At 58.6% G+C, this 20376-nt stretch overlaps 1 protein-coding gene across 1 annotated transcript in view; it reads left to right on the top strand.

The window, feature by feature from the left end:
* CLIP2 (CAP-Gly domain containing linker protein 2) overlaps nucleotides 1–20376 on the top strand; it is a 70687-nt gene that overhangs the window by 40229 nt on the left and 10082 nt on the right. Inside the window, 7 exon segments of the mRNA XM_049638774.1 lie at nucleotides 4460–4584; nucleotides 6172–6385; nucleotides 7416–7613; nucleotides 8436–8539; nucleotides 10158–10218; nucleotides 16090–16194; nucleotides 17936–18871. Of these exon segments, the coding sequence (XP_049494731.1) occupies nucleotides 4460–4584; nucleotides 6172–6385; nucleotides 7416–7613; nucleotides 8436–8539; nucleotides 10158–10218; nucleotides 16090–16194; nucleotides 17936–18871 (1743 nt within the window).

The following is a 20376-nucleotide window of genomic DNA, read 5'->3' as shown; positions in this document are numbered from 1 at the left end:
TTGGCCGTGAGCCCCTCGCCGTGCTCTCAGCAGCCCTGTGACGTGGGCCCGGCGTGCCCCCCCCCGCCCCTCCTCCTGATGGCAGAGCTGAGCTGGACGGCCCGGGGGCCCCGTTCTCTCGCCGTGTGGGCGCTACCCTGATCTGCGGCAGAGGCGTGCATTTGAAGTGAGTCACCAGTTTTGACTTCCTCAGAGGAAAGTCCCCGAGAAACAGATGAGCCTGGCCTGCCCACCAGCGTTGCTCTGGGAGACCTGGGATGCAGTTGGTGTTCGGCCCAAATAACCTGTGGGTGGAGCAAAGGGGAGGCTGGGGCCTGGCACGCGGTGGGGCTGGGTGCCAGGGAGTGTTCTCTTTTATTTATTCTTTTTTTTTTTTAAGTTTACGCATTTGGAGAGAGAGAGCAGGTGAGAGACAGAGAGAATATCCCAAGCAGGCTCCCCAGCGTCCAGCCCGATGCAGGGCTCGAACCCACAAACAGATCATGACCTGAGCCAAAATCAAGAGTCGGACGCTTAACCGGCTGAGCCACCCAGGCGCCCCTAAAGAGGGAGAATCTTGAACAGGCTCAGTGCGGAGCTCGATCCCCTGACCCTGGGATCATGCCCTGAGCCAAAATCAAGAGTCGGATGCTCAACTGACTAAGCCACCTAATCACATTTTCTATAAACCTAAAATTGCCTCCAAGAAGTCTATTAACTTTTTTAAAGTAAAGAAGGATTATATCAAAAAAAGAGAGAGAGAAGAGGCTGATGTCCTCCGTCTGGAGGGTGAGGCCTGCCACACCCGGGCTGGGGTCTCGGTGAGCAGAATCTCGGGGGTCGTCGGGGAGACCGGTGTCCCGAGGTTGTGCTGACCAGGGTGGGGCGGTCAGTGCCACACCCATCCCCTCTGGAAACTTCTCCATTGCCTCTCTGCCTTGCTCCCAGCTCGGGGAGGGTACCCACCTGGCTCCGTTGTGCTGTAGGAGGAGGAAGGGACAAGGAGAGGATTTGGGTCCGGAGGCAGCTGAGGACCAAGGGTGAGGCAGTACCCTTCCGGGCCGGGGAGAGGTGGGTAGTGCACTTGTAGCCACAGACCCCCGCCTGAGGGGAGCCTGGTAGCTGTGCCCCATGAGGACCGAAGAAGCAAGAGAGAGGGGTCCAGCAGGCTTTTCCGCTCCCTGACTACTCTGAACCTCAGTCTCTTCATCTAGGAGTGGAGTAATGCTGCACGCCGTGACATTTAGAAATCGTGTCCTCGATGTGCCCGGCAGGCAGTCGGTGTGGGGGAGACGTTGGGAGTGGAGTGAGTTTTGATTAGCGAGCTGGTCCCTTTCAGGCACACGTGAGGCACACTTGGGGGTGTCAGAGGAGGTAACATTTAGGTTCCGGCAAACACGGTGGATAAACACGCGTGTCTGCTTCCACTCTTCCCTGAACCTGCCTGAGAACGACAGGGAAGGGAGGTTTTTTTTTTTTTTTCTTTTAATGTTTATTTACCGTGTGTATGTATTTCATGTTTTGTTTATTTTTTAATGTTTGTTTTGAGAGAGAGAGCGCGTGTGCATGCACACACAAGCGGGCAAGGGGCAGAGGGAGAAGGAGACACAGAATCCGAAGCAGGCTCCGGGCTCTGAGCCGTCAGCGCAGAGCCCGAGGCGGGGCTCGAACTGGTGAACCGCGAGATCACGACCTGAGCTGAAGTTGGACGCTTAACCGACTGAGCCACCCAAGTGTCCCAAGCTATGCACATTTAAAAAAAAAATTTTTTTGATGTGTATTTACTTTTGAGAAGAGACAGGGAGCAAAGGGAGGGGCAGAGAGAGGGAGAGAGAATGAGAATCCCAAGCAGGCCCCGCACTCTCAGTGCAGAGCCGGACATGGGGCTCGATCCCGCAAACCAAGAGATCATGACTTGAGCTGAACTCAGGAGTCAGACGCTCAACCGACAGAACCGCCCGTACGCCCCAATTCAATGAAATTTCTATCCTGATGGCTGACCCCTTTCCCCGCTGGCGTCTTCTAGAACCCTCCTCAGGGTGAGCACAAGAAGCTTTTCTGGGGAAAGTGGCCAGTCCTCTAACAAATTAGAGAAGGTCCTATAGGCATTAGATCTGAACAGAACACCACTATGTACGTGAGTATGAATGTTCAGTGAACAAAAATGCTCTGGGAAAGCAAAAAAGTATGACACGTACAAGAAACTCCACAGAAGCATTAGAAGATCGATTTGAGGAGGCGCCTGGCTGGCTCAGTCAGTAGAGCATGCAGCTCTTGATTTTGGGGTCGTGAGTTCAAGTCCCACTTTGGGCATAGAGAGGACTTGTTAAAAAAAAAGATAAATTAGGGGCACCTGAGTGTCTCAGTCACTTAAGCACCTGACTTCGGCTCAGGTCCTGATCTCACGGTTTGTGGGTTCAAGCCCCACATTGGAGTCTGTGCTGACAGCTCGGAGCCTGGAGCCTGCTTCAGATTCTGTGTCTCCTTCTCTCTCTGCTCCGTCCCCACTCTCTCTCTCTCTCTCTCTCTCTCAAAAATAAATAAACATTAAAAAAAATTTTTTAAGAGATAAGTTTGAGGAAATCTCCCAGGAAGTAGAACGAAAAGACAGATGGAAACAGGAGAGAATATAATACCCTCAGAGAACCTTCCAGGTGATCCAGCTTCCAAATGTAGTGGTTCCAGAAAGGAAACAGGAAGAGGAGGGTAGAAGTCAAAGAAGGAATGCGAGAAAATTCCCCGGGATTGACAAGGGTTTCTTGGTTGAGAGGGCCCACGGGAGCCCAGGCAAGGGACGAGGCCCACACCCAACGCACCTCACCATGTGCCTGCACAGCCCTGAGACAGAGCAAGCTCTGCCCATTTCTGGAGTGGGCAGACGGGCTCGCCCGAAGGATCGGGACTCAGGTTGGCTTGGAACTTGTCAACAGCCACCCTGGAAACAGAGAGAGGGAGCTTCGAAAGGCTGGAGGAAGAGACCCAGCCCGACTCCTTCAACCGTGAGGGAAGCCAGAGAATTGGAAGCAGGCGTTCACACAACGACCTGTATGTGGATGTGCACGGCACCTTGATTCACGGTGGTTTACTGGAACCACTGGAAACGACCCACGTGTCTTAAGAGCGGACGAACGGACAGACAAAATGGGACGGAACCCGTATGCTGGAATTCATAAAAGGGAATGAAGTGCTTCCACGGATAGACGTGGGTGGACCTTGAAGACATGATGCCAAATGAAGGAAAACTAGACACAGAAGGTCACATGCTGATAATTCCACTTCTGGGAAATGGCCAGAATAAGGCAATCTGTAGAAAAGAGTGGTTGCCTGGGGGTGGGGGTGGGGGTCTGCTTCTTGGCGCAGGGTTTCTTGGGGGGGGGGGGGGGGGGGGGTGACGAAAATGTCCCGGGATCAGAAACATGATGGTTGCGAATGTACTAAAAAGCTCCAGGGGGGCGCCTGGGTGGCGCAGTCGGTTAAGCGTCCGACTTCAGCCAGGTCACGATCTCGCGGTCCGTGAGTTCGAGCCCCGCGTCAGGCTCTGGGCTGATGGCTCGGAGCCTGGAGCCTGTTTCCGATTCTGTGTCTCCCTCTCTCTCTGCCCCTCCCCCGTTCATGCTCTGTCTCTCTCTGTCCCAAAAATAAATAAAAAATGTCGAAAAAAAAAATTTAAAAAAAAATTAAAAAGCCCCAGGGCTCTGCACTTTATAGTGGTCAAAGGGGTGAATTTTATGCTATGGGAATTTTACCTCAATTAAGCAAAAGTGAGGCTAGAGTAAAAATTATTGTCCATTATGCAAAGGCTCCAATAGGTTATTTCTTCATGTGCTTTTTTTTTTTTTTTTTTTAATTTTTTTTTTTTTTTAGACAGGGAGAGACAGAGCATGAATGGGGGGGGAGCAGAGAGAGAGAGGGAGACACAGAATCTGAAGCAGGCTCCAGGCTCCGAGCTGTCAGCCCAGAGCCCGACGCGGGGCTCGAACCCACAGGCTGCGAGATCATGACCTGAGCCGAAGTCGGACGCCCAACCGACTGAGCCACACAGCAGCCAACCATCATTTAACCATTTTTTAAGGATAACGTGTATCGAGACGTTAGGTATTGATAATGGTATTGCCAGACAGCACACATTCAGTGCTTAATCCTCAGGAAGGGGGGAAAATAACTAACTAACTAACTAACTAACTTTTTGGAGGCGACGATGCTGAAGCTCAGAGAGGTTAGGCAACTTGCCCAAGCTCACACAGCGTGTAAGTGGCAGCGTTTCAGTGCACGTCGGTCTGTCTCCAGAGCCCTTGCACGGGACAGCCCTGGGAAGCTCTGGTTTTACCCGTATCCCTCGCTGCTGTCCTCGGGCCTCTCCTCCTCCTCACCCCCTCTTCCTTCTCCCCTGCACACTGGAAGGGAGAGGGGAGATGAGCCTGGCCATCCCTGCCTGTGCCCGCTGCGTCCTCTGGACCTGAGTGTCTCTGTGCGCCAACAGGTCGGCGGGACGAAGACGGGTGTGGTGCGGTACGTGGGGGAGACAGACTTTGCCAAGGGCGAGTGGTGCGGTGTGGAGCTGGACGAGCCCCTCGGGAAGAACGATGGGGCGGTGGCGGGCACCAGGTATGGCGGGCTTCCCCCGGGGGAGTCTGGGAGGGGGCTGCTCTTCCGGGGGTGGGTGGGTGCAAGGGCTGGGGCATCGGAGGAGGTCAGCATTGAGGGTAGCTGTGGGTACCCTCATTGTGGGTAGCTGGGCCACTCACCACGGTATAGATGCTGCCAGCTTCCTTCTGCCTGAGGCAGGCGCTGCGAAAAGCACCCCCATTTTACAGGTGAGAGAACAGAGGCCAGAGAGGTCATTGCTCAAGGTCGCACAGAGTCACGGGCAAGTGCTAAGTGGGTCATTGGTTCTGTGTTCCCTCTTCCATGCCACACGTGGGGTAGGAGCCCTAGAAAAGAGGAGGCGGTTCCTGCCTTCCGGGAGTTCCCCTGGGTGATACAGGAAATAATCCGATACTGGCCCGTGTCCAGCAGCTATGAGTGGGGTCACCGCTGGGTTCCAGGTCCCTTGCTGTCCCTGATTAGAGCTGACTGCCTGTTCTGCTGGGTCAAGAGGGTCTAAGGCTGGGGCTGGGGGTGTGATGTCCTGGGTGAGCAGTGTGTGGCAGGGGCGTGGGGCTAAGGCCCAGTGGCCCAAGAGCCTGTGTTGGCTGTCCCGAGGCTAGATTGTGTGGCCCAGGGGAGGCTGTGACAACTCTGAAAAGGAGTGGCCAAGGTGGTGCAGGCCAAGCTGCCAGGGGAGGAACCATACTTGAACCAGGTCTTGAAGGGAAGTAGGGTTTTGTTTTTGGAATGGCTTGAGGAAGATCTGCTCTATCGGGGCGGGGGTGGGGGTGGGGGGAGGACAGTCCCAGCAAAGACCTGCATACAGGAAGAGGCGGGATGGGGTGGCAGTTTCGAGGAGAGTCAGAAACTGGACAGCACCAGCTCTCTGGTCCCATGTGGAATCTGTGCCCAGGAAGGTTCTGGGAGAAGACAATCCAGAGTTTCTGGGACAACACTTGGCCTTCCTGTTCTCAAGATGGATGTTTCCACTCACTCTTGCTCTCAGAATTCAGGGCCAGGTTGGGAGCCTCAGCCCCCACCTCCAAGGCATCTCCTTCAGGCTTTTGTTGCTCTGTGCTGGGAGCATTGTGCACAGAGGGCCAGTGGCGTTCCTTGGGGCTGGGGTAGCCCAGGGGCAGTCATGAGAGTGGGGCTGTAGATGTGGCTGGGGGGGGGGGGGGCACTGAATGGTGTGAGGGAGCCAAACCCAGAAGACTGGGGGGTCCTGTCCTGGCTTTGCCACTTAACCAGCTGGGTGACTTCAGGCAAGTTACTTAACCTCTCTGAGCCTAAATCTCCTCATCTGTGAAATGTGGATAACAGTAGACTGGTTGGGGGATTGAAAATAGCACTCATGTAAAGGGACTGGCACAGAGTGGGTGCTCAATAATTCCCCTCCCCTCCAAAATATGCCCACTGGCTACTTATGGCTGCAGAGAATCTCAGACTGTACTCACTGTTATTCCATTTCTGGGAGTCCCATCCATTGGTCGTGGGGTGAGGGTGCTGGGACCCCCAAGGCCAAACCTCTCTGCTCAGGTAGGCTAGGGGTGGCTCCAGGCTGTGGGACCATGACGGCAGTGTGTGTCTGTCCTGCCTCCCCAGGTACTTCCAATGCCCGCCCAAGTTTGGCCTCTTCGCCCCCATCCACAAGGTAATACGCATCGGCTTCCCGTCCACCAGCCCTGCCAAGGCCAAGAAGACCAAGCGCATGGCCATGGGTGTCTCGGCACTGACCCACAGCCCCAGCAGTTCTTCCATCAGCTCCGTCAGTTCGGTGGCCTCCTCCGTGGGGGGCCGGCCCAGCCGCAGTGGACTGGTGAGGGTGGAGCCGGGGAGGGTTAACCTGGGGTGTGTGTGGGGGGGGGGGGGGGGGATTGGGACAGAAGGAGCCAGGTGAGCCAGTGACCCCTGACTTGCTCCTGCTCTGGTTCCAAGTATTCCTCTGTGAGTTTGGTTTTTTGCTTTTTGTTTTTTGTTTTATGTTTATTTATTTATTTTTGAGATAGAGCAGGAACACAAGTGGGGGAGGGGAAGAGAGATTGAAACAGAAAATCCTAAGCTGGCTCCAAGCTGTCAACACAGAGCCCGATGCAGGGCTCGAACTCACAAACCGTGAGATCATGACCTGAGCCAAGATCAAGAGTTAGACACTTAACCGACCGAGCCACCCAGGCGCCCCATCCCTCTGTGGGGTTTTTGAACAAAGATGAAAGCTTAGGGGTGTCTGACTGTCTCAGTAGTGTATGCATCCCTTGATCTTAGGGTCATGAGTTCAAGCCCTACATTGGGCGTAGAAAAAGAAAAAGAAAAAAAAGATGAAAGTCCATATCTTTTAATAGAGAAGATTGATCCATTTACATTTATTGTTATTTTTGTGTTACTGATTTATCAGTAGCCTAACCCCTTTCCTGGGAGTTAAGGAGGGTCATACGGGTACAGGACAAGTGATATGGGTAGAGGGTAGGCAATACAGGTGCAGAGCAGGGAGTCGAAAGGTTACCACAGTCACCCTGGGTGAGGGGAGAAGGTGAGGCTGCCCTACTGGACAGAGGGTCTTCTGTGCAAGCTCAGTCTAGGTTGGGGGTCTAGGATGTCTCCAGAGCATGCAGTCCAGGTGAGGGAGGCCACCATGAGGCAGAACCCAGGAGCCGTGACTGTCAGAGGCCGTGACTCTCCTGAGATTTGGGGAGCGTTCCTTGGATCTCAAACATCACGATTCCCCCCTGCGTAGATTGTCTAGGGCACTGGCAGGGAGGAGCAGGACCCTGGGAGTTGAGGTGCTCCAGCTGTCGTCTGGATGGTACTCCAGATCCCTGAGTCCTGCCTGCACCCACGCCTTCCTGCAGCTCACGGAGACCTCTTCGCGTTATGCCCGCAAGATATCGGGCACAACTGCCTTGCAAGAGGCGCTGAAGGAGAAGCAGCAGCACATCGAGCAGCTGCTGGCTGAGCGGGACCTGGAGCGGGCCGAGGTGGCCAAGGCCACGAGCCACATCTGTGAAGTGGAGAAGGAGATCGCCCTGCTCAAGGCCCAGCATGAGCAGGTAGCTGGGCTGGCGGGGCGGTGGCGGCACCCAGAGGGCGCCAGCAGCCTCCCCGGGCCAGTTCTGTGAGTCACCCTCATGCAGAGAGAACTAGGGGTGTGCAGAGGATACGAAGACCCCTCCTCCTCCTGATGGATCCAGAACCTGGGTATATCGTGCTCTTTCTGACTTGCTACAGCGGGAGCGTTTTCTGGGTCATGGAAAATTCTTCCCTGTTTGAACGGCTGTGTTCCCATCCATCATGGGGCGTGTCCTTACCGACGCAGCCCGTCCCTGTAGTTGTTCAGGTTATTCCCAATTACTCACTTTGTCTGAATATACTCGTCTACACGTTTTTTGTCTACAACCGTCCACGTTCCAGATCGTGCCCTGAAGTAGCTCCATGTGCTGGATTTCAGGGAGGCGAGCCCTCGCCCGTAACCTTGAGTCTCCTGCTGTCCAGTGTTTCCTCTTCCCTGATGTAGATGTTTGTCTCCTGCGTGAGAGATCCTTCCTGGGTCCCCGTCCCCGTTCGGAGCCTGGCTCACCCCACCCTCAAGTGCTGGAATCATTAAGGCCAGGCTGTCACAGAGGCCTTTTGCAGACAGCGGAGTCTTAGACCCTTAGGTGTTGAGGGACATGGAGGGGATTGGGGACCGGTGGGCCAGAGGCTGGCCTCTGCCATGCCCGGCACTCAGCCAGGCCCTCCTCCCTCGCAGCTTGGCCCACGGTCTGTGCCTGGCCAGCTGGCAGGGGCGTAATGGTGGCGGGAGTGGCCTCTGCCACCTGGAGCCTGGTTCCGGGAGGAGGCTGACCCCGTCCCGGCCCTTGCTCGGGGCCCAGTATGTTGCAGAGGCAGAGGAGAAGCTGCAGCGGGCCCGGCTGCTCGTGGAGAGTGTGCGGAAGGAGAAGGCAGACCTGTCCAACCAGCTGGAGGAGGAGAGAAGGTGTGTGCCACCCCTGCCCTGGTCCCGGGGGGCACTTCTCTGGGCCTTGTTAGCGATGGCCAGGCGGAGCCCGGGCTCAGGACCTCCGCCACACCCTGGCTGCGTCACCCCGACCAGTGGCGTGAGCCCCGCGGGCCTGCCCCTCATCTGCAAAGTGGGGTGATGATCCCCATCTCTGCAGGCTGGAGGGAAGCGCCCCGGCTGGGAGTCACCACGCACCACGTCCATCCGCTGCCCTCCATCCAGACCGGGGGGGGGGGGGGGTTCGCCGAACTAGGGGTTCTCCCATGCCCCAGACCGGTTCACATCGCGGAGCACCCCTCTGGGCTGTGTGCTGTGTGTTCGGCTCCCAGCTCGTCTGCGTCTGGAGACTGAGGCTCAGAGAAGCACCGTGTTTTGAGGTGTCAGCCCCCTGCTGAGCGCTTTCCCTGGTCCCAGGTCTCTCTCAATCCTACCACGAGCCCAGGAGGCAGGTATTGCCCCCGTGTCACAGATGAAAACACTGAGGCTCAGAGCAGGCGAGGGATTCGCCTGAGGCCACCGGCCTGCTGGTGATGATGTGGTTCTTTCCCTCCTGCCTCAGTGACGAGCCGGGACTGTGGTTCCCTCGGTGTAGGGCCTCTGGCCTGACTTGATCCTGGGTCACCCGATGGGACAGAGCTGACAGGGGACAGGGCTTCTCTCGGCCCGGGGCTTCTGTCTCCTGGCTGATATTCAGATTTCTGTGGTTCCCTCCGCTCCCCCACGCCTCAGGCAGCCCCCACCCTCAGCCCTCGCCTTGGGTCTGGGTTTGGGCTTTCAGCCGAGGCCTGTGAGCCACAGGCTGTTGTTACGGTCTGACTTGGAGAGAGAAGAGTTTATTTATATCTGCCTGAGACTGTTCTCGGGGCCCACACATCTGGTTCCCATGGCGACACGCCTGATGCTGACAAATAAAAACTTGAAGATGCCCCGGGGGTTGTGTTCAGGGCCCTATACCTGCTGGGTGACCTTGGGCAGGTCTCTTGCCCTTTCTGGGCCCCATCTCCTCACCCGTATGCCGGGAGCTGTCAGGAGGCCCCGGGAAGAGCAGCTTGGTGAGCTGTTACCGTGTCCGTGTCTCCCCTGTGCTGTCTTGGCGTGTGGGTGGGTGAATGTGCCTCCCGGAGGGTCCCTGCCAATGCCCGCAGTGGGGCAGTGGGGGCCCTCATCACGGAGCAGCCCTGCCCGATTTTGAGGGGAGGGGATGAGAATGAGGTCGGCAGGGGAAGAAACCCCCCCCCCCCCGCCTTCCCTCTGTCCCCGCAGACTGGTCTGTTCGGTAGGCAGTGAGGTTCCCAGCACCAATGTGCTTCAATTTACAGCCTGTTCTGCCGCCCGGTCCCACCGCCACCCTAGGGAGGAAGGACGTTGGCTTCCACGCCCCCATTTTAGGGAGGCCGGCGGCCTCTGAGTAGAGCACACGGTGGGAATTTGGGAGGCCCGGAGCTTTCCAGGAGGCTCTGCCCCCATCGGCCATGACCCTGGGACAGTGCCTTCTGCGGGGCCTGAGCACCTGGTGGCCTGGCCCATCTCTGCCGGCACTGGGCGAAGCCCACCGCTCTGGGCGACGCGCGCTCAGCCCCGTCTCCCCCTGCAGGAAGGTGGAGGATCTGCAGTTCCGAGTGGAGGAGGAATCCATCACCAAGGGAGACCTGGAGGTAATGGCCAGAGGACCGCCCCTCCCCGCCTCGCTCCGCAACCCCGGCCCAGCCCTCGCAGGGCAGATGGTCCTGAGGTCCAGGCAGCAACTCTGGCCCCTTGGGAGGGGGCTGGGGGCATGTGGGGGGAGAAACCCAGGAGGGTCCCCTGGGAGAATGGGGAGGGGGCAGGTCACAAGAGACTCGGGTGTCAGAGGCGGGAGGGCTCAGCTCCAGGAGCCCCAGAGGGGCCGTGGTTCCTTTTGTTTTGCACCTGGGCGGGATGAACTGAGTATCCCCAGGATGAGGCCTGAGGACATAGTGGCTGGACTCCCCTGTCCCTTCTTTGTTGGACAATAGTCCTAAAAGGTATCCCTTGGGTTCTTGGATTCCGGGTGAAACTTTGGCTGGGGGTAGCTTGCTGTTGAGTCACAGAACTTGTAGCTGGCCAGACAGCCTCAGAGAGCCAAAGGTTGTCACCCAGGCACGGGGCAAGGCAGCAGTCCCCGGGACCAGGACCCAGGACTCCTGGTTCCTGAGCTCAGCCCATAAGGATGACCAGTGATGGCACCTCAGTTACAACTGCTGGACGGGTGGTCTGGGCAGAGGTGAACCTTCCGCCCTCCGTTCCACACCCTCCTGAGCTGAGGGACGGGGGATGCTCCCATCGGTCAGTAAACGTCCCCCGCCGCCCCAGCTCTCCTCGCCATGCTGTGTGGAGACCTCGGGGCTCACGAGGCCACAGTTGGGCAGGCAGGAATGGCTCACTGCTGTGGTCCTCCCTGCTCCCTGGGAGGCAACAAGGGACGAGGGCTCCTGGAGCTGTCGGATGGGGCAGGGGACAGTGATTCAGTCCTCCCCACGCTGGCCGGGCCCTAACTGACCTTGGACAGCCTCTTCCCTTCCTGGGCCTCAGTTTGCTCATCGGGAGGGACATGTGTGATCTGTGTAGGGTCACTGCCAGCTGCCCCTCTGGGAGCAGATTTTGTTGCCTGAGCCTTTTTAAAGGATGGATGTCGGGGTGCAGCCCCGATGTAGGAGCCCCAGCCTGGCGTTAGGACGATCTGTTGTACGTCTCCCTCTTAGCCACGGGGACCGGTCGCGTGGTTGCGTCTGGCTGGCTTTCCTGCTGGGCAGCTGCCCTCTTGCAGGAGTTGGGATGGGCTTCTGGCAAAAGCGCCCGTGGTTGCAAGGGACAGAGACCCCTCCTCGCTTCGAAGACTACGGGGAAGTGTCACCAGCAGTTCAAGGACGCAAAGCAAGAAATAGCCTCAGGAGCCAAGCCAAGCCCTTTCCTTCTCTGCTCAGGGACTTCCCTCTTCTCTTGCTTGACTCGTGCTCAGGCTGCACGTCTGTGTGTGTCTCTCTCTCTCACTGTGTGACTCCTGGCCACCCTCCCTTCAGCCGATCCTACAGCTCCAAGTGGGGGACACAGGGAGAGACAGGAATAGACGGCAACAGTCAGCCAAAGGGGCACTGGAGTCGCCTTGCTGCTGCTTTTGTTATGATCATATTCGTGACGACCATAACACAAATGGTCCCAACGTCCCACTCATCCCCACCCATCTTAAGAGTCAAAAATAAAACCCAGAACATTCCTGCGAACTCCTGGTCTCCCTCCAGCTGTCACCCCCTCTCTCTGCTTGTCCCCCTCCTGGCCTCACTCCCCAGTTCCAGCCTCTTAGCCTCCTTCCTGATCGAAATGTTGGCCTGTCCAAGGGTCCGTTCGCCCCTCGGTCTGCGCTGCCCCTGAGACCTTCCAGTCCGTGCCAGTCTGTGTCCTCTGTGAGCCCGTGATGCCTCTGGTCTCCCCCCGAGCTCCACACCGGCGTGCCTACTGGCCATCTCCGCCAGGAGCAGGGGGCGACCGCCGCCTGCAGCACTTTCCTGGGGCGGCTGTGACAAATGACCGCAACTCGGTGGCTGAAAACAACGCAGACTTACTCTCTCACTGTTCTGGAAGCCAGCAGTCTGAAATCAAGGGATTGGCAGGCTTGGCTTCCCTCGGAGGCTCTGAGGGAGAATCTGTTCCGTGCCTCACTCCCAGCTCCGGTAGGGTCACTGGCAGCCCTCGACGTTCCTCGGCTTGTGACCGCGTCACTGTCTCTGTCGCCGCATGGCCCTCGTCCCTGCGTGTTCCCGTGTCTCTGGCTTGGCCCTTCTTATAAGGACACCAGTCCCTGGGTTTGGGGCCAACTTAGATCCAGGATGACTTCTTCACTAACCACGTGCGGGAAGACCTTCCAAACAGAGTGCCATTCTGAGGTTCCGGGTGAATGTGAGATGTGGGGGGACGACGTTCAACCCAGTAGAGCGTCCCAAACATGCCGTGTGTTCCTGCCCCCCACGCCCTCCGATACCCAGCTCAGCAGTTGGGCCCACGGCTGATTTGTCTTGAATCTTCTCTTTCCCTCATCTCTCCGTCAAAAAGTCCTCTTGACCTTGACCTTGCTTCTGAAATTATCTTCTTCCCCACGGCCACCTACCCGGGCCAGGCCACAGCACCTCGCCTCGGACAAGTGCACCAACCCCGACTTGACACTTATGTCTCCTCCCGTGTTCTTCCACTGCCCATTCTCCACGCTGAAGCCAGACACCCTAGCTTGTTAAATTTTTTTTTTAATGTTCATTTATTTGTTTTGAGAGAGAGCATGAGCGGGGAGGGGCAGAGAGAGAGAGAGAGAGAGAGAGAGAGAACCCCAAGCAGGGTCTGCGCTGTCGGCACAGAGCCCGATGTGGGGCTCGAACTCACGGACCGTGAGATCATGACCTGAGCCGAAATCAAGAGTCTGACGCTCAACCAACTGAGCCGCCCAGGTGCCGCTACAGCCTTTCGATTTTTAACGGTGGGAAAGTTTGAACCTACGTAAGTAGGTTCATTCGCCCGTCAGCGGGCTTCAGTGATTATCAACTCACGGCCAGTCTTACCCTAGCTACCCCCACCCCCAGCCCTCTCTCGTGTTATTTTTAAAGCAGACCGCAGATATCTGTCCGAATCTCTTGAAAAGGTAGACCAGACCCTGCCCCTTCCCTTCCCTGCTCACCCGTCCGGATCCACGGCCCCAGATAAGCCGAGGCTCTTTCAGGGTGGCCCAGAGAAGACGCTTGGACCCAAGCCTTGTGCACCTGTGCTCCAGGCACCGAGCTGCTCTGACGCCCCCAGCTCTGCCTCTGAGCTTCTCCGTGTGCTGGTTCCTGCTTCTCCTTCAGGCCTCGCCTCTAATTGTATCTCAGAGAGGCCACCTCTGCCTCTCTGCTCTTCTCTCCGTCCCCCGCGCCCCCTACCCGGTGCCTTGTCCCCGGGTCCGACCACAACCCGGTGCCTTGTCAGTAGCACTGCATTGTTTGCGTCTTTCCCCGCGATGGGCGCCCTGCAGGGGCCGGGACCCTTTCTGTCTCGCTCACCCTTATGTCCCCGCTGCCAGAACAGGTCAGGAGCGCGGGCAAGTGCTTCTCCCAGGGTGGCGACCCCAGGCCACGGGCTGCTGACGTGTCTTATGGTTCTGGAACAGATCTTTGCCACCTTGCATCAGGGAAATGTGCGTACCGCTCCCTGCTGCCTCCTGAGTGGGGACGTCAGGTAGCCGCCTTAGACGTGACCTTCTTGGGGTGTGGTGGTGGTGGTTTAATCATCCAGGGGTCTCGTGTTATGATTTTGCTAGTTACTTTTCACTTGCATGGGAAGCGCACGGTAACACTAAGGGCCGGGCTTAGGAACTCAGAATCCTCTTTGTTGATTTGTGCTGTGTGAGACCTCAGAGAAGGTCACGAGTGGTGATGTGTGCCTTTGACCTTCGGGAGCCCCCAGGGCAGGTGGGGAATCTGCTCCCCCCATTAAAGAACGTTTCCAGGCCTCAGTTACCCGAGGGGTACCCCAAGGCGGTGGCTCTGTGCCTCGCAAAGGTGCGGACACAGGGTCTGCGAGGGGAAGATGAGCTACAAGTAGGGCGTAGGTAAGGCTTGGCTGAGCTCCCGGATTTGAGTTGCGGCAGGAAGTGGGGGTCCCCGACTTCAGGACCCTCCTTCGATGGCCCGTGTTGCTGCTAGAAATCTGTGTCTCCCCTCCATGGAGTGAGGCCGGCTCAGGGGAAAAGACACCAGTCCTGACATCTGGGGCGTCTGAGTTCTGGGCCTGCCAGAGTTGTGTGATTCTGCACCCGAGGCTCTGACTCTGGAGTCGCCGCTCCCTCCTGTGACACGGGGAGACAGCTGAGACGCCCCTTATGCGGGGGTTGGGTTCTAAAGTTAGCGCACCAGACAAAAGTCGCAGCCACCCCTGCACCGCCTCACGCAGCTTGACCGTAGCTTTACGACCATCGACTCCGGGGGACCCGCGAGTGACAAGCAGGAACGTGGTGGCCTCGCTCCTCCCACCCTGCCTGGTGTCCCCAGAGCAGATGGAAGACCAGGTCCTTCAACCCCACCTAAAATCTAGCCTCTAAGGCTATTTTCCGCCCTCCGGGGTCCGGTGGTTGCGTTTATCTTAAACAAGCATCTGAAGCAATTACACTGGACCCCCCTGTGCCTCCATGGAGACCCCAACCCGCAGACCAGGAGTCTAGAAGTTGGGAAAGTGGTTGATGGGGCTGGGTGGGGGGGTGTGGGGAGTCCTGTTGGGAGCACCAAGTAAAGCTGCCTTGAAATGGGGAGCTGCGGGCTCTTTCTTGCCCATGGAGCCACCAGGCATGCGCCACCTAGCGTGGGTCCCGGGCAGAGTGGCGGTGCCCAGCCTCTGTGGGAGAGGAGGGTGGGCGCGAGGCCCCGGAGACACCACGGTCAGCCTGTAATTTTCTGGAAGAGACGGAGCATGGCTGCTCGTGAGCGCTGTGGCCTGCCGCCCTCTTTGAGAGAGAGAGTACTTTTTCACTTGTTCCTTTAGGAAAACTGGCAGGCATAAGATCACAGGCCAGAGGACGTTAACGTCTCTCTAGCTCTGTATGAATGGCAAGCGTGTTTCTCAGATGGGTTTACACTGTCCCCGTCACCCTTGCCAGAGACGGGCATGTGTGTGGCTAAGTCCCGCCTCGTCGGAATGGCCACACAGATTGGCCTTAAACTGCTTCTCCTGGATGGGGGAGGCTGAGGAGGACTCTCTGGCTTCTCCCCATCATGAACTTGGGTCTCCAGTTTGCCCCGGGGGCCCTGGAGCCGGCACCCTTGGCCCCTGCCACCCTCGCAGATCTGTTAGAGGAAACCCAAATGCCAGGCTGGATGCCCTGAGAACGTCGGGCTTCGTTGGCCTGTGAAGCTAGGACAAAAGCATTCTGGTGCTTTTGGGAGACCGGGCCTCCTCCGCGGGGCCCCCGGCGGGGGGGGGCACTGACCCTCCGGGCTCTGGGCAGGGCAGCGGGAAGCAGGGCCTTGCAAGGGGGGTAGACAGATTTTTTTAAAACCTTCCCATTGGATTGGTTCTTATACTTTCAACTCAGGCCCCCGGGGCCAGGAGTCCTGGATTCATTTGCTGACACATCCATCCTGAGGGCCTCCTGTGTGTAGGATCCTGTGCCTAAAATGAGCAGTAGCCCGATGGGGAGCGCGAGGAGGCTGGGGCCCCTCCCCAGAGCCGCCAGGGGAAGGACTGACCACCTGGGGAGCACGGCAGGAACCCACGGGGCCCTCTTGCCACCCTCTCCAGGGGCGGGGTGGCTGGGGCGGGGTTGCGGCAGCCCCTCCTCTGCCATTAAACCCACCCAGCCCGGTCCCCTCCCCAGACCTCCTCTGTCCGGGAGCCACCCTCTCTCCTTGACCCGCTCTCCTGTCTTGTTCACGGAAGATGACGCCGCCTCTCTCTCTCTCTCTCTCTCTCTCTCTCTTTCTCTCTCTTCCTCTGGCTTCCTCTGCCCTGTACTCCTCTCCCCTGGCCCGCCTCCCCACCCGCCCCGGGTGGACCAGACCCAGACGCAGCTGGAGCACGCGCGCATTGGGGAGCTGGAACAGAGGCTGCTGCTGGAGAAGGCGCAGGCCGAGCGTCTGCTCCGGGAACTAGCCGACAACAGGGTAACGCCGCCCTCCGGCCCCATCACGCCTCCTTCGGCTTCTCTGTTTTATTATTTTCTCTGTCTTTGGCTGCTTTCCTCATTGTTTTGCCTTCTGAGCCCCTTCTAGGAGGGAAGTCGAGGCTTGGGAACCCTTCCACCCCATTGCCACGTGACGCCCATTGGGGAGCAGGGGGTCTTGATTGTCCGGGACTTCGGGCCCTGGCTCAGGGTCCCACTGGCTGGGAATGTCCTGTGAGACCCCGCCCCCCCCCTCCCGCCCCATGCACTGCCACAACAAGGCTTTGTCGTGTTCAGAAATGGGGTGCTTCTCGGGAACGTCCTGCCCCTTATATGGGGCACCTCCCTTCTCCCTGGGCTGGGGAGGCTGAGGAAGGCGGGTGGTCAGGGGGCTGCAGACCGAAGTTTCTCTAGCCTAGGGGTTTTTGTTTTTTTTTTAATGTATGTTTATTTTTGAGCGAGAGAGGATCCAAAGCAGGCTCTTTCTTCACTGACAGCAGTGAGCCTGATGTAGGGCTCGAACTCACGCACCTTGAGATCATGGCCTGAGCTGAAGCTTAACCGCTTAACCGACTGAGCCACCTGGGCGCCCCCTAGGGGATCTTAACTATGGTTGCAGGAGGGGCCAGCCAGAAGGACCTGGGGCTTTTGGGGAGTGGGGATGTCCATAGGGCGTGAGGTTCCGTGTCAGACCCAGGGTGGGGCTGGTGAGATACAGCAGACTAGGGAAATCTCTGCTGGAGCAAGGGGGAGGTCCTGCCAAGGCCCAGGTCCGGGTTCTGGGCCCCGCCGGCCCCTCGGTGCCCACCATACCTTTCCCGGGGCCGGGCCCCCTGTGCAGGTACCCACGTCCAAACAGCTGGCCAGCCCAGCCCAGCTGCGGTTCTGGCAGTGGAGCTAAACAGCCAGCTAGCAGTGATCAGTTCAAACCATCTGAGCAGGGAGAGCTGTGGGGCGAGCCACGGTCGGTTTCTGCAGGCCCGCCTCGGCACGCGAGTGTGTGCGTGTGTCGGGGGGAGTCTGGAGACACACACGGGTCCCTTTGCACACCCTGGTCGTTGCTGGGTGACCGTACGTGCTCGTGTGGTACACACACGTGTGCATGGAGGCTCTGCCTGCAGAAACTGACCCAGTCACGTTGACAGGCTGGAGCCCCCCACACTGAGGCGTCTTGATCTAGGATTCAGCCTGATTATAAAAACAAAAGCAGATTTATTGAACTACAGGTCACCTTCAGAAACACCTTAAGTTAGCGAAAGACTTAAAACGTGTCGATGAATGTACTGTTTCCAAATCCACGACCACTGTCGTGATCCAAATGGGTTTTTGGAAGACGCAGCCTCTGATCTCCGTTTTCCATCAGGAGGTGGGTCGGGGAGCATTAACTTTGTACCGCCTCAATTAAACCAGACCCTTCTCTGGCCAGCCCCTCCGCGAATCGACCCATCCGGCTGCCAGATAATGCAAAATTCCCTCCTAAAGAAAGCCAGAACCTCCAACAAGTGGTTTCTTTTAACCACTGATGTGTCCCAAGCCACCAAGGGCAGCGGGGACCGTCCCGTCCCGGAATCACAGGGCCGCGAGCCCAGGGAGTCCTTCCGGAGGCCGGGACGCCCAGGCGGGGTGGGCGCCCTTCCCCTCCACGAACCTCCCCCGCGGGGCCGGGGCCCGCCCTTGCTCCGGCCACGGCCCCTCGCCCTCCCGCCGGCCCGCTGACCTCCGTCTCCCTCTCTCCCCGGCAGCTGACCACGGTGGCCGAGAAGTCGCGCGTGCTGCAGCTGGAAGAGGAGCTGAGCCTTCGGCGCGGCGAGATCAAGGAGCTCCAGCAATGTCTGCTGCACTCGGGCCCGCCACCCGCCGACCACCCCGAGGCCGCCGAGACCCTGCGGCTGCGCGAGCGGCTGCTGTCGGCCAGCAAGGAGCACCAGAGGGAGAGCGGCGTGCTGCGGGACAAATACGAGAAGGCCCTGCGGGCCTACCAGGCGGAGGTGGAGAAGCTGCGGGCGGCCAACGAGAGGTACGCGCAGGAGGTGGTGGACCTCAAGGCCAAGGTGCAGCAGGCCACCAGCGAGAACATGGGGCTCATGGACAACTGGAAGTCCAAGCTGGACTCGCTGGCCTCGGACCACCAGAAGTCCCTGGAGGACCTCAAGGCCACCCTGAACTCGGGCCCGGGGGCCCAGCAGAAGGAGATTGGGGAGCTGAAGGCCGTGATGGAGGGCATCAAGATGGAGCACCAGCTGGAGCTGGGCAACCTGCGAGCCAAGCACGACATCGAGACCGCCGTGCACGTCAAGGAGAAGGAGGGGCTGCGGCAGAAGCTGCAGGAGGCCCAGGAGGAGCTGGCGGGGCTGCGGCAGCACTGGCAGGCCCAGCTGGAGGTGCAGGCCAGCCAGCACCGGCTGGAGCTGCAGGAGGCCCAGGACCAGCGCCGCGACGCCGAGCTGCGGGTGCACGAGCTGGAGAAGCTGGACGCGGAGTACCGGGGCCAGGCGCAGGCCATCGAGTTCCTCAAGGAGCAGATCTCCCTGGCCGAGAAGAAGATGCTGGACCACGAGCTGCTCCAGCGGTCGGAAGCCCAGAGCAAGCAGGAGGCCGAGAGGCTGCGGGAGAGGCTTCTGGTTGCCGAAAACAGACTGCAGGCCGTGGAGTCCTTGCGCTCATCCCAGCACGGCAACGTAGGCGGCCGCCTCTCCTGCCGGGCGGGAGGGGGCGGGGGGGGAGGGGCGGGGGGAGCCCCCCACAGTCACGGGGGCCCCGGTGTCGGCCGGCCCCCTCTTCCCAGCCAGGCCCGGGCGAGAACGGAGGGCACCTCTCGTGCCTCCATCAGTAGTGCAGGGTGACCGTGGGGACCCGAGGTGGTCTGAGCTGACCTGGCTGGGTCCCCGCAGCCCAGGCCTGCAGAGGTGCCTACCCCAGCACAGAGCACAGGCTTCCTCCCGATCCCCGGGTCTCTGCGTCTCCCACACGTGTCCTACTGCGCAGGCTCCCGGCCCTCCCCCAGGAGCCAGCAGCCGGGAGCTCCGTGGGGCTCGAGCTCTGCCTGTCCCCAGGGGGGGCGTCCCGTCTCCCACCCTAATGCCGACCCAGGTGACCTGAGCTGCGGGTGGCTCCCTCTCGCCAGTCCTGATGAGCCCGAGCAGCCGTCCAGCGGCCACAGTGTGGGGGCCTCCAGAGTGGGCGCTGGGAGGTGGAGGGGGGTCAGGACCGACGTTGCCTTTTCTCACCTTAACTCTTGCTAGGTCAGCGTTCGCTCTGTTTCACAGATGAGCAAACCAAGGCTGAGACGGAGAAACTTTCCCAGGGTTTCCCGCCCACCAGAGGCAGAGGTCAAGTCCAGCCCCACAGCTGGAGGCCAACAAAGGGTGCCCAGGATGACAAAAGTCAAACCCTACCCAAAGGACAGCTGGCAGCATGGTCATTGCCTTCATACGGGCCCTGGGGCTTCGCGAGTTTCTGATTCCCCTTGTGCCTTTGAACTAGAAGTTAGCGTTCCAGCAATAAGGAAGTGTTGAGGAGTTTCAAGGAACAGGATACCTTTTTCGTAAAAGGAGCCCTGCCTGCATGATGCCTTGTCCTCCCAGGGTGGCAGCCTTTTCTGCCCCCTTTCTCCCAGGGAGGGACTGTTTTAGCAAGTGCCGTCCCAGGATCCTGGGCAGAGCGAAAAGGAACAGTCTCTGAGTAGCTTGTGTGCAAATGGCCTCACTGCCTTCTCAGAGCAGGGGTAGTCAGGCCTGGGACCCCAGCAACTGGACTCCTGTAGCAGAGGAGGTTTTAGACTGCTGTGGTTCCAGAGGACAGCCCCTTCCTCTCGGTCACAGACCTTAGCCCGAGGAGTGGGCAGTGATCTCAGCAAGGCCCTTCTCTTCATTTCCACACACCGGGGGCCTTGGCCGGGACCCACATGACTCCCAGATGCAGAGGTTTCAGTGCAAAGACAATGGGCTGAGACTTAAAAAGGGGCTTGGGATGTATGAGCAGAAGTATGAGCGGCAGGTTGATGGAGGTGACTGCCTGCTCCGCTCTGGGCCGGTCTGATCCACAGTGTTAGACTGGCAGACAGCATGCTCAGAGGAGAGCCTGCTTGGGCAGGAGGCTGAAAACTTTTTTCCAAGAAGCCGTGGGGAGCCTGTTAATGTTTGCCATTCAGAGGTTTTTTTTTTTTTCTTAATTGATCTTTTCT

Source organism: Panthera uncia, chromosome E3 (genome assembly GCF_023721935.1).
Source record: "Panthera uncia isolate 11264 chromosome E3, Puncia_PCG_1.0, whole genome shotgun sequence".
Taxonomy (NCBI): domain Eukaryota; kingdom Metazoa; phylum Chordata; class Mammalia; order Carnivora; family Felidae; genus Panthera; species Panthera uncia.
The sequence above is the reverse complement of the archived record's forward strand: the minus strand, read 5'-3'. Positions and strand labels throughout refer to the sequence as shown.